This window comes from Panthera tigris, chromosome D4, assembly GCF_018350195.1.
Source record: "Panthera tigris isolate Pti1 chromosome D4, P.tigris_Pti1_mat1.1, whole genome shotgun sequence".
Taxonomy (NCBI): Eukaryota; Metazoa; Chordata; class Mammalia; order Carnivora; family Felidae; genus Panthera; species Panthera tigris.
The window spans coordinates 70,039,092-70,061,238 of record NC_056672.1 but is presented as its reverse complement, the minus strand read 5'-3'; the positions used below and the strand labels follow the sequence as shown (position 1 = coordinate 70,061,238).

The following is a 22,147-nucleotide window of genomic DNA, read 5'->3' as shown; positions in this document are numbered from 1 at the left end:
GCTCAGGTCATGATCTCATGGTTTGTAAATTCAAGTCCCACATTAGGCTCTGTGCTGACAGTACAGAGCCTGCTTGGGATTCTCTCTCTCCCTCTCTCTCTCTGCTCCTGCCTGCCCCCCCCCATCCCCGCTTGCTCTCTCTGTCGCTCTCTAAAAATTAAATAAACTTAAAAAAAAAGAATCTTATACACTGGGAAAGGTGTGGAGGCAGACATCCAAAGTTCTGATTTTAAAAAATAGAAGGAAGGAATTACATAAACTATGTAGCAGTAGCTTGAGATCATGGCTGGCTAAATTCTGAAGTTCATTTTCAAAGAGCAGAGACCACCAAGAACCAGGGAGGATTCATCAGGCAGAAGGTATACAGATTAATCTCGTTTTCTTTTTGTTCCAGTTCTTTAGACAATTTAGGCAAAGCCAGAGACACAGCACATCTGGATCATCATCAAGTCCCTTATATTCCTGTGAACAAGACAGAAATATGTGCCTTTGGGTGTCAAGACAATTGCCAGAACTTGTTACTCATTAAATGATCATGCCCCACACATGTCTACTTAGGGTTCTCAAGGGTCAGGAGACCCCAACAGTATGTCACAGGCCTCTGACTTTGGATCCAATTGTGCAATGTTTTCATCAACGCGATGATGAAAAATAATGGAAGCTTACTTTTCAGATCTGAGATGATACCAAGTAGAGAAGAAAAGCAAGGTTGTGAGGTGCTAAAATCAATAGCTGTGAAGACCCCAACAACAGAGAAGATCTATTTTTAAAACTGTTAAACCCTTTATTCAGATGGAAATCTGATATAGAAATACAATATAAACCCAAGGACAGAGGAGCTGCTGTGTCTGAAATGGGAGAGAACACCTGAGCCCTGACTCTCAAATCCCCTTACACCATTCCCTCCTCTACTTTTCAAGAAGCCTCCTCAGTGACCCCCCAAGGGGCTCCTGACACTTACATGGGGCAATCTAACATGAAGAAATTTAACAATCACATCAAATCTACAAAGGGCAGATAGCTCATCCTTACTTTTGCCTTTTGAGATAATGAAATAAAGAACTTTGTAGGTTCTCTGAGCAGGTGAAGCCATATGTGCACAATTAGAGGAAACAGACTACATGTTTCAACGGCAATGATTCTGGAACTACGACTACACAGGATAAAGGGAATGAGGATGAGCAGTGGCACATGTCAAACGACTCTGAGGCTTTACTTTAGAACCTGAACCTGAAAGGCTATGGCACCAGCGAAGTGAGTCATATGGTCTGTGGCTTCACGCTCTGGGCTGGGGGGAGATCAGCCCACCCAAGAGTGCATGGAGCAGCTCTGAGCACTGCAGCTCAGGAAGATTAGAGACAAAGTGAGGAGTGTTCAGAGGGGAGGGACAAGGATGGCGGAGGGTGTCAAGGGCATGTAGAGTGGGGATCTGGGAAAGACCAGAAAACGACAGTCATTTTCAAATAGTTAAAGGGAAATCAACTTGGGTTTGTTCTGAGTGGCTCCAGGTGGCAGGATAAGGACCAACGGGGGGAGATGGAGGCAGACGAATGATAGCTCCATCAGAGGAAGGACTTCCCCAGGGTCAGAACCAATTAGAATGAGCTGCCTGGAGGGACACTAAGCCCCAATAACAGAGGTGTGTGACTGTGTCTGAGGACCTCTTTGGAGGGCGGCTATACCCTGGCTTCCATGTTTGACTGGAATAGACGCCTCCTAATTCTAAAAGCAATGATGCTAAATAAATCCCCATTTATACACAATCCTGAACTTCCCAAATCCAAACAACCAGAATATTGAGTAATGACAAGTGACATATATTAAAATGGCCCCAAGATTATGCAAAGTTTCCAAAAGGATGTTCATAAAGCAAGATGGATCATATCTAGGAAAAAGAATTCTAGTGGTGAGTGCCATTATTTGGTATGCTATCCATGCTCTGTATCGTCACTATTGGCCATAAATGATCATGAATCTGGACACTCCATTCCAAAAGCAGTCTAGACAAAGGAGTTAACCACATCAAATGCGATTCCAGCCACAATTCTGCTCGTATATATTTCCACAGTTAGATATGTCTATGCAAATTTGTTCTTCAGTAATAAACAAAAGTACACATAAACTTGTTTTTGAAGATTCTCATCACATAATACTTTTTTTGGAAAGTGCATTTGCCATTGGATCGCTATATTTCTGCAGCATCTTCAACTATGAAGGAAGTTAGGTTGTGATAGTGCACGTAGCCCCACAGACCCAGCACTACAATCACATTAACATTTTACTCTTGCATATTACACTGTTTGACTATCAGTGCTACTCTTATCCCCCTTAAAAATTAGTTCTCACACACTGTCTCTACCCTCTCCCTGAGCTGATCCATTAGTTGGATCATATCACCTGTCCTGTGAGGTCCGGGAACATGTTGTGGAAAGGGGCTGGGAAGCTGTTTACCCACACTTATTGGGAACTCTCAACAACCAAGGCTCCAATAACAAGCAGAAGGTATGTGACTGTTGAACAGTTATTACCTTATCTGATCTCATAAGTGCTCCTTGGAGCATTTGAGAGTCTGTGGCTTAAACTACTGCCAGTGATTCCTTTACAGCATGCCTGTAGGCACAAGATCCAGTTTATCAGTCCAGGGACATCTGGACCTGGCCAGGGTTTGACCACACACCATTTAAAGTCCCACCCAACTCTACAACTCCATAAGTCAGTATGTAAAACTGATATGCTAAGATGTTTATGGAGACATCCCACAGATATTTAATCAGTGCACAACTGCGTCAACACTTACTTGCCCTTTTATTTTATTTTTACATTAAAATAAAGAGGGAATATTTGCTTCACAAAATATTCAGATTGGCCCATATAAAAGATTTCTCTGGCTTAGAAGTCCATGATTATTTTGTTTCATGGAAAGTGTCATTATAAGATTTATTTTAGACATTAATTCACCTAGATTATGTAAAGCATAATTTCACATTCATATTTGAACTCATCCACATTGTCACTGACCTTGGCCATTTTTTCATTTAGCCCGCTGGCCCTCATTGCATTTCTGTGTAGAGTGAAAAGATTGGTATAGATTTATTTGTCATGTCCATCAGTTCTGATTTCTGAGGCACATTCACATTGGATAAGGCAAAACATAGCTCTCTATATACTTTGTACTCATAAATGTATTATTTTTTTAAATTCATCATTGTGAAAAACATTAGCAAGAAACATATGTTCTTTAAATTGCTACTTTTCCCCTAAGTATACCACAGTAGCTAAGAAATCATTGCAGAAATGGGGGATTTGGAAGTACATGTTTATAATATGCAAGCAGCTCTATTCCCAAAGGATTTGGCAACACACTCATATACTTTGAAGATAATTTCCACCCAGTTTCCATCATAGCTCCTTTGATCTTGTATGTTTCTGATATGGAAAATAAAACCCCCTGCAGGCAGAGTCCAGATCAACTTTGAGAATAAGGAGAGATACAAAGACCATGAGAGACAGACCACACTAAAGTTAGGGGGAAAATGCTCTATTATTTTCTCAACATTCCCTCCTATTCAGTCCTTAATTACGTATTAGGGCCTAGTTCCTGCACTTTGTGGCCACTGTAAACTCTATGTCTGAGGCTGGGCTGAGGACAAGGTCCCCTATGGGAGGATATCTGGACATCCCTTATTATTAAAGCTCAGAGAAATGCCAAGCCCCATGTCCAGTCCTGGCATCAAAACCAAATAGCTCCCCAGGACTTACCAGCTGCTCTGCTAGTCCCGTCCTGCCCAGGTGATGGTTCTGCTGTTCGTGAACAGAGGATTGGCAGGTCGGGGAGCTGGGAGGAAATGTAATTTACTGCATCTGGTAGCAGAGAACAGGGAATACAATTAGGCACAGTGTCGGGAGGCCCAATGGGTTCACTGCCGAGACAGCAGCTTGTCTGCCCTACATAATGGACTGCGGAGGCGGCCACTGAACGAGAGGATCAGGGTAAACAAAGACAAGCATTTGCTCAGTGACTGGTATTCAGCAGAGTAGCTGAGGTAGGAGGGATCCTGGCCAGAGAGCTCAAGCCCCAGGACTGCTCTATGTATTAAAAGATTCATCAGAAAGCTCTAGATTCTAAGAGTACAATGAGTTCAGGAGGGAAAAGGGGTTTGGCTAGTGAGAGCCATTATTGACTTGGTAGAATTGACCGAACATGAGACATCAAACTAGAAATATGCCTTAAACAGTACTGAAAAACAGACTTGGGGCTCAATCCCTAAACTGCAAATGTAGTTTCCGGTGCCTGAATCATTCAGAAGACCTATTTTATAGACATAAAAAACAAACAAACAAACAAAACCCCAAAACTCTAGAATTTATCCTACAATTTCAATACTTCAGGTTATTGTTTCAGCCAGGAAACCCTGAGATTCCAAATAACAACAGCGAGTGAATTCACCATTAGCCCAGTTGTAGGAAACATGGCCAAGAAAAGCAGGGAGACCAGCTCCAGTTGGGAAAATAGCTAGATAAGGCCATTTTGGGAGGTGAGACTCTGCGGAGTATGAACCTTAGCAGGTGTGTCAAATCAGAGGAAAGCAGGAAACCACTGGGGGTGAAGGAGAATTTGTGTATCTCCCAGAGAGAAGTGGGAAAGGGAAGGCAGGAACGTTCTAGAGCACTGGGCTCTATATGATGTGATTCCTTCCTTATGTCAGGACCATGTCCCAGAATCCTGGAATGCCAATTGCTCCTCAGGGGTCCCTCTGGCTGCTTACTGCACATCTTCACTGAATCTCTCCCAATCACCTCAGACTCAACATGTCCCAAACAGAACTCCCATCTGTGCTCATCTGCTGCTTTTCCTGTACTCTGTGTCTCAGCTTACTGGCACCACAATTCACCCAGGATCCTGGGCAGTGCCCTGAATGCTCCCTCTCAGTGCCCATTCAGCCCCCTAGCCTCTACCTCCTTCACATCTCTTACATCCGTCCCATCCTCTGTATCCCCATTGATACTGCCTTTGTTCTGTCAGGTTTCATTTTTCCTTTTTAAATTGCATGCTGGAGAGGACCATGGACAGACACTAGATTAGGATGAGGATTAGGATTAGTTCAGTTCTGCACCAGCTAGACCATTTGCTGACTCACATGTGAGTATCAACAATCCAGAATGTGCTGATATTGGACCATTATATTTTGAGGAACACACTCTGTGGGTAGAGGTGGGGTGGAGTTTCACTGAGGGAATGGGTTTTTCCATATCAACCATTTGGGGAGAAGGAATAGGACATCAGGAGTAGGTGGGCAAGCCTTTCATCATGGTGAGGTTCAAGTGACTATCTCTCCGGGGCCTTATGTGTACTGGAGAGTGGGCCCTAGGTTGGGCAGACATGGTTGAGGGTCCTCTGCTGCAAGGAAGGAAACTAGGCCTTTGGGGTGATGGAGGGGACTGGGAGACAGACATGAGGCAGCCTGCGGGCATCCCCTGAAGATGGGCCTGGTTTGAGTCAAAGGTTCTGAGTGTGGCCACATGTCTGAGGTTGCACATGGTTCTCTATTATTCCTGAACTTAGGTTACCCTCATCATGGGGAGCTGTGGGAAGAGTCTGGGCCCCAAACCAGCATGAGGCAGGACCAGAAGAGAGCAGAAGCTTCAGACAAGCTGATCTTGAGGGTGTAGGGGTAGACTTCTGACAGTAGCCCAGGGAAAGATTAGAACAGCAGTGTGTGGCTAGAGGGGCAGTTTAGGGGACAAGAGATGACCAGAGAAGATTTGCGGAGTTTGTGAGTTTTCCCTGAGGATTTCCAGAAATCCGTGGATTGAGATCTCAGTAAATTGGACTTTCTGTAGTCAAATGAGATGAAGGGTCAAGCCATTAAGACCAGGTGAGGACCCACATACTGGTCACGTGTGTGTCTATACATTCTATGCTAAATACAGAGTTTCTGGGGCATCTCTGATACTGAAAGTTTTAGCATCCAGAAACTAAAGGCACTTGCAGGCAGGGCACCTGTATCAGAAAGAGCACAGGATTCCAGGGCTTGTGTCTTAGCCTCCACTGGAGGCAGCTCCTAGCCCCGAAGTGAGTGGGGGTGGAGTCACCTTTGCCCATTGTTCCTTGGCTACAAGCTTGAGATCTACAGCTCTTGGAGGGCTGGGGCCACACACTCCTGCTGAGATGAGGGAGTGAAGAGGAGTGGGGCATGAGAAGGAGAACAGGGCAGCCCGCTCAATACATCATTAAGTCATAAACCTGAAGCTATGTATCCAGGAGGTGCCTGATAGACCAACACAAGGAATAATTAACAGGGCCTCCAAAGCCTCCATGGGAAGAATTTCTTCACATAGCCTCAATCTGTAAACTGCCCTCTTCCTGCCAAGGTCAATGTGGTCCATCATCCGAGAAGGTAGAGAATGGCCATTACCACAGTAGAAATGTAAGATGAGTGCTTCTTATTAGTTCTGGCACTACTGAAATATTACTCTAGCTATGAAGAATATCAATAGCCAAAGCTAGAGAAAACTGATGAACACTCTCCTGAAAACATGATTTATGGGCACCTGAGGACACACTGAGATTTCCCAGCAATTGGTATAAAGGTGTTGATAGGGGGATGGCTTCCGGCCACCACAGACTTGGACAAGATGAAAACCTAAGAAGATCAGTATCATACAGCAAGGGCGGAAATAGGCCCAGGATACACATTTTCCTTTGCCAGTTCTGGCCCAGCTCCTCAGTGGGTAAATAATGGCTAGCACAGGATACGTACTATACACAAATTATAGTTATAGAAGACATTATGCCTATTTAAGGTGGTAACAACAAACCCACCCAACTGATGAAGACTCTGCTATATACTAAGTGTGCATACGGGGTGGGGAGGAAGTGAGGTGGGGGTCAGAACGTATGTGGCCAGGGAATTCTACTCAAGATTGGAATACATGTCTCTAGATTGCTAGGACTACCACACAATCCGAAGCCATTGGTGATCCACCAGTTCCGTACCTTTATTTCCTCTGACATGCTTAGGGTGACATGCTCAGGTGACCTGAGGGGGATCATGACACATGCACACACCAGCAGCCATCTTCTTGGCATCTCATTAAACTAGGAATGCTTTTGCTGATTATCTGCAGCATGTTGTACAGTTATATAATCCTAGTTGGCCTTGGATTCCATAATCGGCATTTCAGAAGTAGGGTGTTTTTCTTAAGGCATTATTATTCTTAATAATTTTGTGTTAGTTCTTAGTAGCGACAGGTGGTTAATTCTAAGAGCGGTCTTGGCAATTTTGAAATCAAAGGGCCTTTGAAACCAAAGAATGATAAAATAATCAGACACTCCAGAGTCCCTCAACTGGACATGCTTCAGTTTTTACTCTCAGCCCACAATGTGAGTTAAACATTGACCGCATTCTTGGAAGGATGTGTTCCCTCCTTCAAACTTCCTTCTTTGCCAGTAGATGTGGTACAACGGAAAGGTCCCCCCAGACTTAGTTATAACCAGAGATGGCAGGAATCATAATCCAGAATGACAGGTTAAGACCACAGAAACCTTTTCCTGGCCATTTCTTAGGATCCCTAAGATTTTTGCATCCTTGAGCCTGAGGTACCCCTGCCAAAAAGTGAGGACAGAGTAATAATGGCAATTTTCTCTAGAGGCTCTTTTTAGTCATGATCAAGTTTCCTCCCACCTCCATGAACCACTTAGGGGAATGGATGTAAATAGTGGGAAGTAATGGAGGAGGAAATGAAAGAAACTCAGGGTGAAAATGAAAGACACAGTGGCAAGGGTTTCTAACATGGCTTCAGTTTTGCTTGTTATCAAGTCATAGGCTATGAGGGGCTCCAAGTCAAGGCCACACAGCCTTCCCAGAGACAAGACATTCAGGCTCTTTCCCTTCCCTAATTATAGAGATAAGTCTAGGAAAGGTCTCAGTTTGAGAAGGAAGAGAAAAAAAAAAAAAGAAGTAAAAGCATGAAAGGTCAATGCGTACCTTCCAGTATGTAGGTGTCTGTGGGTCAATGCCCCACAGCCCCATTCCAGCCTGACATTTACTGCATTATTCTGATTATGCATGCTGCCTCAGGTCTCTCCTAGCACTAGGGAAGCTCACTATGCTTCCCATGAAGCCACCCTCAATTCCCCCAGAGAGACATGGTCACCTCTTCAGTCCATGCTCTATCCCCAAAGCATAGAACAAGAACTCCAATTTGGCTACACCCTAGAGAAGGCTCTAGAATGTCATAGGTCTTCCTCCTGGAGTCCCTGCCGGTTTGACCCAGGAACATGAGGTTTAATTTACTACCTTCCCAAAGATCATCCAGGGGCCAAACATCCAGATTTCCTGTCTTTTATTTGCTAGAAACCAGTACCCTCCCTGAATCAAATAAAATAACACAATACCTTTTTTTTTTTTTGTCTAACGTCAGAACTATCCTTAGTGTAAATATCTTTGCTAATCTAGAAAAATACATTACCCATATCTGCATTTTTAAAATATCGTCCCTTATATTTGCAAATGACATGGGGAAAACACTGATGCCAACTCTTATTCTGGCTCCTGATCATCTTCATAGTTTAGAGGTTGGCTTTATCAGAACCAGGTGAGCAGATGGCATCCGATCCTTCTGAAGAGTCCTGGCCCATTAAAGCAGGTCTAGCTGAGGGCCATAGTGAAAGTGGTAATGGAGTGGTTTTCATGAGCTTGTAGCTAAAGTTAGGGGAGCAAGGTGAAGAATGAAGCAACAACATTCAACCTTCACACAAGGTCAAGCATACAACCTCACGTTCATCCCCAAGGCCGCAGGTAAGGAGAGCGGAGGGCAGGGGCAAGGACGGGAAGGGAGGACAGAAGGAAGGCCTGCTCCTGCCAGGATGGGGTCAGGAAGCCAGGGCCCTGCTCCCACCCTTCATGTGCTCAAGGCCAGCTTAGGCCACAAAGGGAGGGATGTTCTGCCCAGCCTTGTTGCCCTGAAAGCCTGGAGGAATGCCAAGTTTTCCAATTCAAAGCAAAACCACAGGCCTTAGAAAGGTTTCCTAAACACCAGATGATGGCCTTCTGATGTGTGTTGTGACCTGGAGACCTAGCCACAAATGGGATCTTCCCTGCCTGGGATCTGGTCCCAATATTAGCACTCTTTGCTGAGCACCTTTTCAGAAAGGTCCAAGCAGCGAACCTTGAGGACCAAATGGGAAAGAGAAAGAGCCAGGCGAACTGTATAAAACTAGAAACACTGAGTCGAGAAACAGTCCTTGAAGAAGAGAGGCAGACGAGTCTCAGGACGTGCACCTGCTCAGTGTCCTGTACAGAGTGCTGTTCCTTCCCTCTGGTGTCTTTACACGCCAACACATCGCATCTCCCAGTGAGCCCGTGTCCATGAAACCCACTAAGCTGAGTGGGATAAAATACTTCTACAGAGTGGGGGCAGAGAGCACTTACACTTACCTCCATCCGCATTGGAGAAGCTCTGTGGAAACAAAAGCAGGGCAGAGCATCACCACACATGTGGGGAGACAATCCCTCATCCACCTAACCCGTCTTTCTCCCCCGGGTCCAGAATTTGACTGTGGTGGGTAAACCCAATGCTTTCTTTTCTTCTGGGAAATATGTTTGGGATCCTGAAATTTAACGAAAAGTTTTATCATTCCCACTTTATACTGAATTTCTCCCAGTAGGGATTCATGTTGATTATCCAGAGAATACCCTTAGCCATGTTGGAGAAGTGATATCAGAAAACCCCATCTTAAAATTAATGTGATTAGATTGTTTCTTCGGTCTGGGTACCTGGGTTATAAAATGGAAGGAAGGTTCTGAGACATTCAGAAACTCTTGGCTTTATGAGTTCTCTCCTCTGCGCTACATGGCATCTGTTTTCAGAGTATTTACACTCTGTGTATTTGCAATTCATATCCATTTGATACGGTTTTGCCTCTGGCTTTTTTATAAAGGAAAGACTTAAATTAAAGCTGTAAGGAGGAGGGCTAGCCTGCTTAATAAGAATTCGCTTTAGAATTCTAACGTCCAAGGGGAGATGACTTTTTAGGCATGAGGCGCATGAAGGGTTTGGACAATAGGTAGACGGGGTTAATTTAATGACTCTCTTCTGTGCTTCCCCGCAGACCAGGTGGTCCCACACCTGAAGACAGGCTGCTCTCAGTGTCAGGGACGACACTGGTCCTCACACAACCCGCACCTCATTTCACAGGACGGGTGGCTCAGACTTCTCATCGATATTAACTGGCCCTGTCTCCAGGGACTAACTCACTAGTGCTTACTTCCCTGTGGATCAAATTCAGAGAAATCCCACTTGTTTTCTGTACCTTCTGAAAGTCCTTGAAGGATTTTTCTGTCTCCTTCAGTTTCTCTAAGATGATTTGCTCTTTGGCAGATATCTGGGACTCTTCACTTTCTAGTGCTTGTATTTCCTGCTCCAGCCTGGAAAACACACAAACAGAGAACAGGTTACTTTACTGTCCTGCCATCCTGGGGACAGAGAGCAGCTCCTTCCTGTGGGGCGACTTCCTGGCCGTCTGAGGTGCCAGATTTCACATCACAGGGCATCCTGTGTTTTCAGCTTTGCCACTCAGCACACATTGACCAAAGGAAAACCACCCTGAGCGACTGCCACTGGTTCACCGCCACCACTTTAAAATGTGCTTTGGTGTCTCCTTTCTAACTCTATTGATGTGTGCATTCTTAATTTGGGGGTAGATATTTTTACATAGCATAGGACATAATGGCTGAAGGAAAATAGCTTCATATTCCCCTAGCTATCTCAGAATAACTGTTCTTCTATCAGTTCTCCTAAAGGGTGAAGAACTAGTCTCATTCAAGGGAAATATGCTGCTACAAAATGGCTGGTGGCCAAAATCCTTGGGAGCCTGCTGTCTGTCATCTCTTACTGGCGCATCCTCTACTGCCCAAAAGAAGGGAAAAGGGAGGGGGAACTGATACAGCTGCCCTTCTCTTCTGGAACTTTCTCAACTTTCACAGCCATCCTATTTTCGGAAAGGGAAATTTTGTCACTGCCAGGAGACTCTAGGAATATTCCAGAACAGCCATGATCTGGGAGATGTCTCAGTAGCTTATTCTTTCAATGAAATGATAGTATTAACTGTTAACTTATATTGAGCACCAAATCTCTGCCAAGAACCAAGCTAAGAATTCACGTAGTTTAATTTATTTAACCTTTCCAATGACCTTTGGAATCGGGAATCCCCATTTTACAGATGAAACCATTAAGGCCTGGCAAGGTTAAGGAACTAGTTTATTGCTGCAGAGCCTTGAACCAAGGATTCAAGCCAGAAGTCCAGACACTACTCCTGACCATGGTGCTGAACTCTTACCACATGTGTTCTACGGTGTGTCACATTATTTCCTGCCTCACTAGACATTGTGTATGTAGGCATCTAGGGTGCCACTGTTATGCAGCAATATCCTTAGGGTCATGAAGGGTTGGATGTTCCCCTGCCTAAAAAATTATTTGGTCTGAGTGTATTTGTTTGCTCATTCAATTCTGCTTTTGGGTTCTTTCCTCTCTGTTGTGCTAGAAGCTTTGCTGCAGAGTCTGTGTCTGCCTTTATCTGCCCCTTCCCTTCTTCCATCTTCTAATCTGCTGTTGAGAACTAGCTAAACAAGTTTGTTCAACTAGAAAGAGTTCAGAGTGAGATCTTGAGAGGGGTAAGGACACCAAGCCACAGGCATGGATTTATTTAGGGGTGCACTGTGCCTCTCAGAGATTTCCTTCCTGGGCATCAGAAAAATGACCTCTGGATGGATGAGACTTTGCAGCAATTACTCTGGGTTATGAAGACAAACTCTGTGTACAATCATAGTGCCTCCAAATGAACACAGATGTACTTATCATTTCACTCACAGTAAGAGCGGAGGTCCTTATAATGATTTAGATGGCCCTATAGTAGCTAGCCTCCTAGTACCTACATGGCATCCACTCTTGACAATGAGGGCAACTCCTTATTTGCCCATTTGTGCCCTGTGTTTCCCCCTCCTCCAAGAAACTCATCTCAAAACCCTAACCATTCTTGCCTCAGCTGAGACACCACTCACCCCACGAGGCTTTCACAGATTCACTACCAGGAAAAACATTGTCCTCCTCTGAACATTTATTAGCACATTATTTTGGTCATTCTTCTTCTTATTTATCAGAGGTTAAATGTTAGAGCAGTGGTTCTCAACAGAGGTGATTTGCCCCCCAGGGGATATGTAGCAATGTCTGGAGATATTTTGGTTGCCCATAACTCAAGGAGAGTGGAAGTGGTGCTCCTGGTACCTGGTGGGTGGCGGTCAGGGATGCTGCTAAACACCCTGCAATGCCCTGGACAGCCCGCACAGCAAGGAATTATCTGCCCCCAAATTCAATAGTGCTGAGGTTTAGCAACCCTAAATCATTAATTTCCCCCACTAGATTATAAATTCATCATGGAGTGGAGGGCACAGGTGTTCAATATATATATGTGAAAGAAAAAGAAACTAAACCAACTGCCAAAAGACACGACTCAGCCACATGAGACCTTCAGGATTTCTTTTCTTTTTCCTTAATGTTTATTTATTTTTGAGACATAGAGACAGAGCATGAGTAGGGAGGGGCAAAGAGAGAGAGGGAGACACAGACTCTGAAACAGGCTCAAGGCTCTGAGCTGTCAGCACAGAGCCTGATGCGGAACTCGAACTCAGGAACGGTGAGATCGTGACCTAGGCCAAAGTTGGGACACTTAACCAACTGAGCCATCCAGGCACCCCGAGACCTTCAGGATATCTGAGACCAGGGTGAATTCTTCAGCAAGCCTTGATTTGAGTCTACAGGAGTCTACAGGAGAGGGAGCCAAGTGACATAGATATATAAACCAAAAGATATACAACTCTTTTTTGCTGTTCCATATCAGCAGTAAAATCTTTCACCCACCTCTGTGTAAATTATTGTGTGTGTGGGTGGGGGAGAGGATCAAGGAAAGGGAATAGGAGCAACACACATGGGGCAAATGATCCAGAAACTGAATTAGTTCAATGGGTAGAGGAGCTCTGGGCTAGAAGTTTCCTGGGAAGACTGATGATAGTACTTGCCAGGTGGGTTCTGAGCAGATTGAATCTCAAGGGACAGAGTTCCTCGGAAGATATGTAGGATGTGGGTAGAGTCTATTATTCTCAACCATATTCCCTCCCTCCCCTCTTCACCTCCATGGAAAGTAGATACATCCCTGACGTACTGATGTTGGTCTCGGCCACTTGATTTGCTTTGGTCTCATGGTGGGTGGTTTGTACTTTCCTGTCCCTTGACTATTGGCTTAGCCATGTCATCTGCTTTAGCCAATGGGATATTGCAGACACAACACAGGAGAGGCTCGGAATGTGCTTGCCCAGTTGGGTTTGTCCCTGTGCGCCTTATCAGCACCAAGAGAAGAGTGTGTCTGGCCAATGGCTGTCCTTTCAGCCTTGGCCCCAGAAAAAACATAACGGGAGTAGAGTGGAGCCCAATCCAGAGTCAGAAGCCATGCCTAGTTGGATCTATACCTGAAATTAGAGCTGCTTAACTGGGCCCAGCCTAGATCAGCAAATACCCAGTACAGTCACTGAAGTATGAGCAATAATAAATGGCATTCATCTTAAACCACCGAGCTTGACAGTAGTCATATAGTACTATTGTGACAAGAGCTAAGTGATGCAGCTCAAATATTTATATATTATATGGGTACATACTATATATATATATATGTATTATATGATATATACATGTGGATATATACCCTAATAAAACATATAATAATATATATACATTTGTAATGTGTGTGTGTGTATATAAGATTAGAAAGAATATAAACTACCCCTGCCCCACTTCTCCCAATCCTCAGAGAAATCTGGAGGGATACAGGGCACACTCTCATGAGGATTAAGATGGAGAAAAAAAGAAAATATCAGGGCACTGGGTGGCTCAGTCGGTTAAGCATCTGACTCTTGGTCTCGGCTCAGATCATGATCTCATGGTTCATGAGATCAAGCCCCGCATTGGACTCTGTGCTGACAGTGCAAAGCCTGCTTGGGATTCTCAATCTCTCTCTCTCTCTCTCTCTCTCTCTCTCTCTCTCTCTCTCTCTCTCTCTCTCTCTTTCCCCTTCTCTCTCTGCTCCTCCCCACCTCAAAAATAAATAAACTTAATAAAATTTTAAAAAGATAATAAGAAAATATCAGTAATAGTTGCCTCTGGGTAATGGGATATTGGGTCATTTTAATTTTGTTCTTTATAATTTTCAATTATTTTCCCTTTTTTAAAAAAAAACTCACGTATTCCTTGTCTAACCAGAATAAAACCAACAAATGGCTTTTGAAAAAGTCCTCCTTTGACCGAGTGCTGAGAAGGCAGCATTTCACAGGCTGTGGCATGGGAAAGGAGCCAGCTTCTCATGTGTCCGTGAAGGGTTAAATGGACCCACGCCAACATCCATTTACATTCAACTCGACCCACATTTACTGAACTTGTTTGGCTGGACTCAGAACTAGGCACTGCAAGGGATTCTAAAATAAATAAAATCGTGTTAAGAATGGCTGACTGAAAAAGGGGGGAAGAAAGGCAACTCTAAAGTAGCTCACCTCTCCCAGTGAAGCAGCCTCTCTGTGGCCTGATGCCCACTGGCTGGCCCAACTGTCTCCCCGGCCTGCCCCTGGCCCTATGGGTTTCAGAGCTCTCAGCTATATAGCTCAAGCACTAAAGATTTGGGTCATGATACTGTGTAACTGAGAAGGGGGAGAGAGAGAGAGAGAGAGAGAGAGAGAGAGAGAGAGAGAGAGAGAGGGAGAGGGAGAGGGAAAGCAATGAAACTAAACTTTTGCAATAGCAACAAATGAGTTTCACCCAAAGGGGACGAATGAGGGGAATCGACAGTCTAGGCAAGTCAGATCCAAGGAGCAGATTCCTCTACAAATGCACAAGTGGGCTTGGGCCCGGTCTTGAGGGCGCCAAACAGCCCAGGCCACTATCATTCTGTGGAAAACCTGAGTCCCGGAGCCAAGAGCGTCCCAGGGAACAGAGCCTCGTGGGGTTCATAAGAGTCATCTCAGCCAGGCTAGAGATGCCACTGTTTTGTAGTTTCGTGACTGAAATCTAATGCAGGCTTTCCTGGAAGAGCCAAGTAGATACTGCTGAACTAAAAATAAAGAATGGGCAGGAAGTGTAATTTATACGCAAGGTTAATCGAGGCTCCTGAGGCTGAGACAGGTGCATGTAACCGCCTCTGACTGGTTTGCTCGGTTTCTTCTGAGCAAAAAGCAAACTGTAATAGGTGGTAAGCAGAGGTAACAGACACACTGCAGATGTGCGGGTTTAATTTACTGGTGATAAAGGTGCAATCATGGCCAACTGGTCTTCTAAAATCTACCTAACCTCAACAGACCTCCCTCACGGGAAAATACGAAAGACCTATGGCTCTGTGAAGTGCATCGATCACTCTCCTTTCAAAATCCATTTATGCATTCATCCATCCAACTTTCTGCAAACACCTTCATTCCATCAGGCACTGCGCTGAGCGTCAGGGACAGAGCTGCATCAGGCACAGTGTCTGCTCATCAGAGCTCCTGGTCAAGTGATGAAAACAGCCAAGTAAACACATAAGTTACAGCTCACAAAGCATCTGGACTGTCGGCGACAGATTTCTACAAGTTTAAGGCCCTGTTGAGGTCACAGCTGAATGCAATTTCCAACTGCTACATAAGGTGGTAAGGAAAACTTGACTGAGGAGGTGATATGTTAGCTGGGCCTTGAAGGATGCATTCACCAGGTGGATAAGAGAAGAAAATGCGCCAGAAGGAGGAGACCGCACAGGCCACGGCCCAGATTATCATATGTCCCTGCTCTTACCCAGGGGCATGGGCTCTGTATGGCCTTTTCAGGCACGGCAAGATCTACCCTCTAGTTGAAACGGCTCAGCACGATGGCCTCAGAGAGGCCCTCAGCTTCCCATCCTCATCCCCATGGCTCTCTGTGCTTGCATCCTGCTCTGCCTTGTCTGGCCCGGAAACAGCTACCTGGCCTTAAGGGCTCTGCTGAGAACCTACCTTCCCTCCTCCACAGTAGGAAGAAACAAGGCTCAAACAAAGAAGAGGCTGACTGAGAGGGACCCTCTGGCTCCTGTTTCCCGAGATCCTCTGCTACACTTTTAACCTTCTTACTTACAGAAGCCAATGAATGTTTCCTTTGTGTGGGTGTCTGTCAGGTGAATCCAAAAGAGTACAGACTAATACAAACCTGTTCCCAGTAGTCTTACTGCTTAGAGAGGACTTTGCCTGTAAACACAGGTGTGTTTCGTTTTTCTCTCCCCATCAGTGGTGATGTGGACAATAATTATAATACTAAAAATTCTAATATTGTTTTTGTGATGTATATATGGCTTGTAGGCAACAACAACAGGTAATGATTAGGATTTTTGAGTGCTTACTGTGTGCCAGGCACTGTTTCTAAGTGTTTTACAAGCATTACGGTATTTATGCTTCACAAGAGCCTCTGAAGTAGAAATTTTTGAACTCCATTCCACAGATTAAGGAAATAAGGTACAGAAAGGTCACTAACTTGCCTGGGGTTGCAAAGATAATGTGGGGCCAGGATTTGGACCTTGCTGGTGTGGCTGGAGGACCAGTACTCTCTGTCACTTCTTTCAACTACCTCCCTATGACCACTTAGTCTTTTTCCCTCATTTCCTGAATGCATAATGCAACATAATGTATTTTTCATGCTCATAGAACCAAAGAAGGTCAGGCTAGGAGTAGAGGCTATTTAATCTAATTACTTTTCAGAAACATGAAGCCCCTGAGCTGTGTTCCACTCAATGGTCATCCTACCTCTGCTTGAAATCCTCCACACACGGGGAGCTCACCACCTCTAAAGGCAGCCCATGCCCTCTTAGAATAGTGCTGACCTTCAGATCAGATTGCTCAGATTGAAGCGAAGTTAATTTCCCTGTGGCTTTCACTGTCTGAGCTCTATCCTTTGGAAGTGCAGAGGTCAAGTTTAGCAATCCCCATGACTTGTAGGGGCTCCATTCTCGGAAACGGGAAAACCCGGGCAAATGGAACTTGCCGCCCAATGGAGGACATTGGTGATATGAACTGGGACCTAGGAGTGCAGAGGGGAGTGATGGGAGGAGTAGAAAGGTAAGGTAGGAAGAGGCAGGGGGACTTCTGGGCTTCCCCATGGAGGAACTCAGCACTGAGTCAGCTGAGGCAAGAAATGCAGTAAAGAAATGTTCACAAGTGTATTCCTGAACAAGCTCTGAGCCAGATCAGTCTGTTCCTGACAATGGAGTGAGTCTTTACAACTTTCTTCTCCAGATCAGTCTGTTCCTGACAATGGAGTGAGTCTTTACAATTTTCCTCTCCATCGAGGGACCTGAGATAGGGTTACATACAAGAAACGTGAAAGGCCAACCACAGCAGCTCGGTTGCCATGTGTTTGAGTCTCAGTAAATTCTCCCAGAATAACAGGAGACTCTGGCAGATGGCCGAGCTGCTGAATTTAGACCTGTTCTCTTCTCCTGAACTGCAAGTTCACAGCTGAGCAGTCAAGTGGGGTGCCTGTCTGGCCAACTTGCCAAAACAAGAACCTCAGGAAGAATATTTGTACTCAGAGGAGAGGAGAGCTGCCCACATCTTTGTGTATCTAACACACACACACACACACACACACACACACACAACCAGAACTGTTAGTTGTTCACCAATTTCCACCCTCCTTTCTTACAGTCCCTGACGTTTAGCTAGGACTATGGCCACACAGAAAAATGACCACATTTCTCAGCCTGCTTTATAGCCATATACAGCATATTCTGGCCAAAGGGATGTAAGTGAAAGCCCTGTAGGGCAGCTTCTAGAACCGTCTTTAGCCCTTTTTCCTTTGGCTCTTCTTTCATCCTTCTGTCTGAAATACATATGTGCTGGGCGCCTGGGTGGCTCAGTCGGTTAAGCGTCCAACTTCGGCTCAGGTCATGATCTCGTGGTTTGTGAGGTCAAGCCCTGCCATCGGGCTCTGTGCTGACAGCTCAGAGCCTGGAGCCTGCTTCTGATTCTGTGTCTCCCTCTCTCTTTCTCTCTCTGCCCCTCTCCTGCTCATGCTCACTCACTCTCTCTCTCTCTCTCTCTCTCTCTCTCAGAAATGAATAAACTTAAAAAAAATTTTTGAAATGCACATGTGCTGAAGTGGAACTCTCACTTGAACTCTGAGGATGAGGATAGAAGAGGGATAAACTGAAAGAATGAAAGAAGCCCTGGGTCCCCAAGGAATTCAGAGAGGGCCACTAGACTGTTCTGGACTGCCTACCTGTGGATTTTTTACTGGAGGGAGAAATAAACATCTCGCTCAAGCCACCATTCTCGTGGGTCTCTTCGCCTGCATCCACATTTAATCCTGATTAATACAAGACATTTAGCACATACGGCTGAATTTGAATGGATGCTCTTAGGAGTATGCTGAGGATGTGGCGCCATAGCTAATCACAGCCCAGAGCCTCATTAATGACTCAGCAGCAGAAGGGAAAAAAATGAGCAATCGCCAAGTTTGGAATTCACGATGACGAATCAACTCTTGTCAATGGGGCTTGGCTGAAGCTGTGAGTCACAGACCCCTGACCTCAAATCCCCTCCCCATCCAAAGTCTCCAAAGGGAAGTTCCCTGAGTTTTGCTCAGTGATAACCACCCACGTCTTAGCATCTCTTTGGTGTGCTGGGATGTTTATGTCAGTCTGACTCTCAGTGCCGTCGCCAGCTGGATTAACAGGAGAAAGGGGCAAGTTGTGCTGTCTGTGCACTCGAAACGCCTCTGCGGCTGAGCTAACCACCTGGAAGCATAAGACTTAACAATATGGAGCTCACCAGTGACACTAAAGTTGCAGTGACAAGGACGGAAGCAGAAGACACATTGTACGCCGTTCAGAAGTGTGCATGACGAGAGGCTATGGGGCCTGGCAGCTGTTAATTGTGCCTGCCCTGATCCCCCGCCACTTTCCTTTTGGGAACAACATCCATTACCCCTCCTCCATTCTTTGAATATTTAGCCTCTCTCTCTCTCTCTCTCTCTCTCTCTCTCTCTGTCACTCTCATCTCAATTTCTCTGTTTCTATAGTCTAGGTAGAGAACATTGGGAAGAATATTGTTTGTTTTCACACAAATAGATGCTACAAAATTCACTTCGCATATTTCGGGAAGACAGTGCATTAGTTTCTATGGCACTCTCCAAATATTTTTCATTTGTGACTCAATTTGCAGGGAAACGGCTTCCTTTTACTTAGATGAGAGTATCTGGAATCACCACAGATTGTTTGGTATTTTACTGTGAAAAAAGGTTAACAGCCCTTAAATAAACAGAGGATTTCCACTTCTCCTCATAATAGAATAGGACCTTTCTTGAGTGCAAGGTGTCAGTGGAAACTCAAGCCCATTTCATTTTTCCCCCATGTCATCACTGAGGCAGAAACATGGCAGAGAAGAGAATGTCCCTTCAGGAATTCCTAAAGTACAGCTCATATCCTTTCCCTTGTTGAAAAGCTCCTGGTGGCTCTCCATCACCTCCTTCCCGAATCTCAACTTCTTAGGCTGGAAGTTCACTCTCGCGTGGTCTGCTCTAGCCCCTTCCCAGCCTTATGCTGTTCCCTATGTTCCAGCCAGAACAGAGTATGCTGCCCTGGGAAAGAGCCAGGAATGAGTCCCCACTCTCATCCCCATCTAACACACCTAAAAATCAAAGCCCAAACCAAATTCTGTCTTTTTAGTCATGTTTTCCTTAAATCATTTCCACCTGATGTGTCCACTCCTTCCAAATCCCCAGAGCATTTCTAGCCCTGTTAGGTATATGATGTGGTTGTTAAAAATGTATTTACCCTCCCCAACCCTAGCTGTACCAGCCCTCTTCTGAGCATAGGCTTATTGGGAGATAAGACGATATGTTATTTTGTTCCCTGTACATATGTGTTGAATGAATGAAAAGCAAGGCAAAGCAAAAACACACTTTTAAAAGATTCTATAGTGAGGGGCGCCTGAGAGGCTCAATCGGTTAAGCGTCCGACTTTGGCTCAGGTCATGATCTCATGGTTTGTGGGTTTGAGCCACGCGTCAGGCTCTGTGCTGACAATTCGGAGCCTGGAGCCTGCTCTGGATTCTGTGTCTCCCTCTTTCTCTCTGCCCCTTCCCCGCTCGTGCTCTGTGTCTCTCTCTCTCAAGGATAAATAAACATTTTAAAAGATTCTATAGTGAAACTAACTTGATGCTATTCAATATAATTTTTTACATCTTGGCTTGGTTTTGCTACTTCCCCCTTCAAACTGATATACTAATTTGTATATCCATTGAGAAAAAAATTAATATTGGATTTATTTATGTCTTGGTCTAAGTATACAGCTGGGACATAGTAACACACTTCGCCACTGATGTTGGTGCAACCAAATTTAATACCAAGTAAATATGAATTCAAATTTCTCTCTCCATAAGTTTTCCTTAGCCCACAAGATCAGTCTATCGCTCCTTGTCTCGTGTGTTTATTCCATCTGGAATCAAATGGCTCACACCACCAGGATCTGTGCAAGTTGATTTCTGCTACAGGAAATCATTTCCAAGCTTGTGCTGAGCATTGATTTCTTGGGTATAATTCTTGTTTGAGCCTGCTTCATCAGAAATAAAGAGTTTTGATTACACGACAGTGAGATGAATCTCCTTCCAAAGCAACACATTTCTCAATGGCTTAAACCCTTTTCTCCCCAAGAAGCGTCTCTTTTTGTAGAAGAGAAAAAAGTCTCATCCAGCCTTTGTACCTCCCGACTCTGACTCAGAGACTCTCCTCCTCAGGGCCAGTGCCTCCACCTGTGCACCTGACCTTGCAGATTCCTCTGGGAAGGCACTCCATCAATTATCCCCTCCTCTTGTAGCTTCAACCTCTCCCCAGATACCTCTTTTGCTTTCGTCCGTAAACAAGAATAAATTCTCTCACATTAAAAACAGGTGAACTTCTTATGACCCCACAGCCCATTTGAGTTACTGCTGAATCTCTCTCCCAGATTCCCCCAGCAGCACTCCCCTCTGGTGGCTTCAACATTCTTGTATCCCAATCTCCCTCCGACAGGCTCCACTCTACTTTCTGCCCCCACCACTTTGTTGTATCTGGTCTTGTTCAAGTCCATGACCTCCTGACTGCTGAGTCTAAGAAATATTCTTCAAGGTGAATGTATTGACTTCTCCATTTGTTAAAACACTGTGGACCACCCTTCATCTCCCTCAGAGGCCATGACACCAAATTCCCAGTATGGGCGCCTCTGCTACTCCTTCATTAAAAGTTCATTTGGCTCACTGTCCTCGCTAGACATTTTATCCTTGGCTAATCATGTCCAGTCTCGTGGTATAATTCCCACAACATGCTGACATCTATCTAACCTATACCTTTAGCCTTTCTCCTAGATTTCAGCCACTGCATACAGTTGCACTTCCCGAGTCTCCATGTGGATAGTCCACAGGTACCTCAGAGCCAACATATGCGTGACCAAACTCATCTTTCTCCAAAAAGCTGTTCCTCCCTCCGGCATTCTTTACCTCAGATCCTGGTACCACCATCAATCCATTCTACTTAAGAGGGAAACCTGGATGTTACCTTGCCCTGTGACTTGTCCCTCTCTGGCAATCACCACACATGTATATTAGCCACCTAAATCCTGCCAACTTGCCCCACAAATATCTTTCATATCTCTTCCTCTTCAGCCCAGTTAAGAGCGCTCTCCTTCTTTGTCCTAAATGCCTACAGCAACCTTCTAGCCAATCCCTTTTCTTCTATCCAGCCTTATTACCCTCAAATCTGGAATGGGCATGGACACACCACGGTGGCGTTCCCCTGATAGAAAACCCTCACAGGCTCTCTGCTAGAAGTTCTTTAGTCTACATACACCCAGCGTCCCATTCATCTCCAGGAACAATGACTTTCTTAAAGATCCCTGCACACAGGGTGCTCTTTCTTGCCTCAACGCTTTTGCTCATATCACTGCCTCTGCTTGAATTGCCCTTATTCTCTCCCTTCCCATTCTCCTGGGTAATTAGTGCTCATTAAGAATCTGCTCAGGTATCATCTCTTCTGAAGGTCTTCCCTGATGCCTTTACCATGACGGTGCCTTTCCTCCTTG

The 22,147-nt window shown here is 45.0% G+C and overlaps 1 protein-coding gene across 8 annotated transcripts in view; it reads right to left on the bottom strand.

Annotated features, from left to right (window-relative positions):
• The window catches only part of PALM2AKAP2 (PALM2 and AKAP2 fusion), a 505,394-nt gene that overhangs the window by 198,525 nt on the left and 284,722 nt on the right, over positions 1 to 22,147 (bottom strand). For 7 of the 8 annotated variants that reach the window (XM_042965226.1, XM_042965217.1, XM_042965223.1 and 4 more), the window contains 3 exons: positions 10,316 to 10,430; positions 9,441 to 9,462; positions 3,760 to 3,861 (listed from right to left, as the gene is read on the bottom strand). In XM_042965226.1, the coding sequence (XP_042821160.1) occupies positions 3,760 to 3,861; positions 9,441 to 9,462; positions 10,316 to 10,430 (239 nt within the window). The remainder of the gene's footprint in view (positions 1 to 3,759; positions 3,862 to 9,440; positions 9,463 to 10,315; positions 10,431 to 22,147) is intronic. The other variant, XM_042965227.1, reaches the window with a different exon arrangement.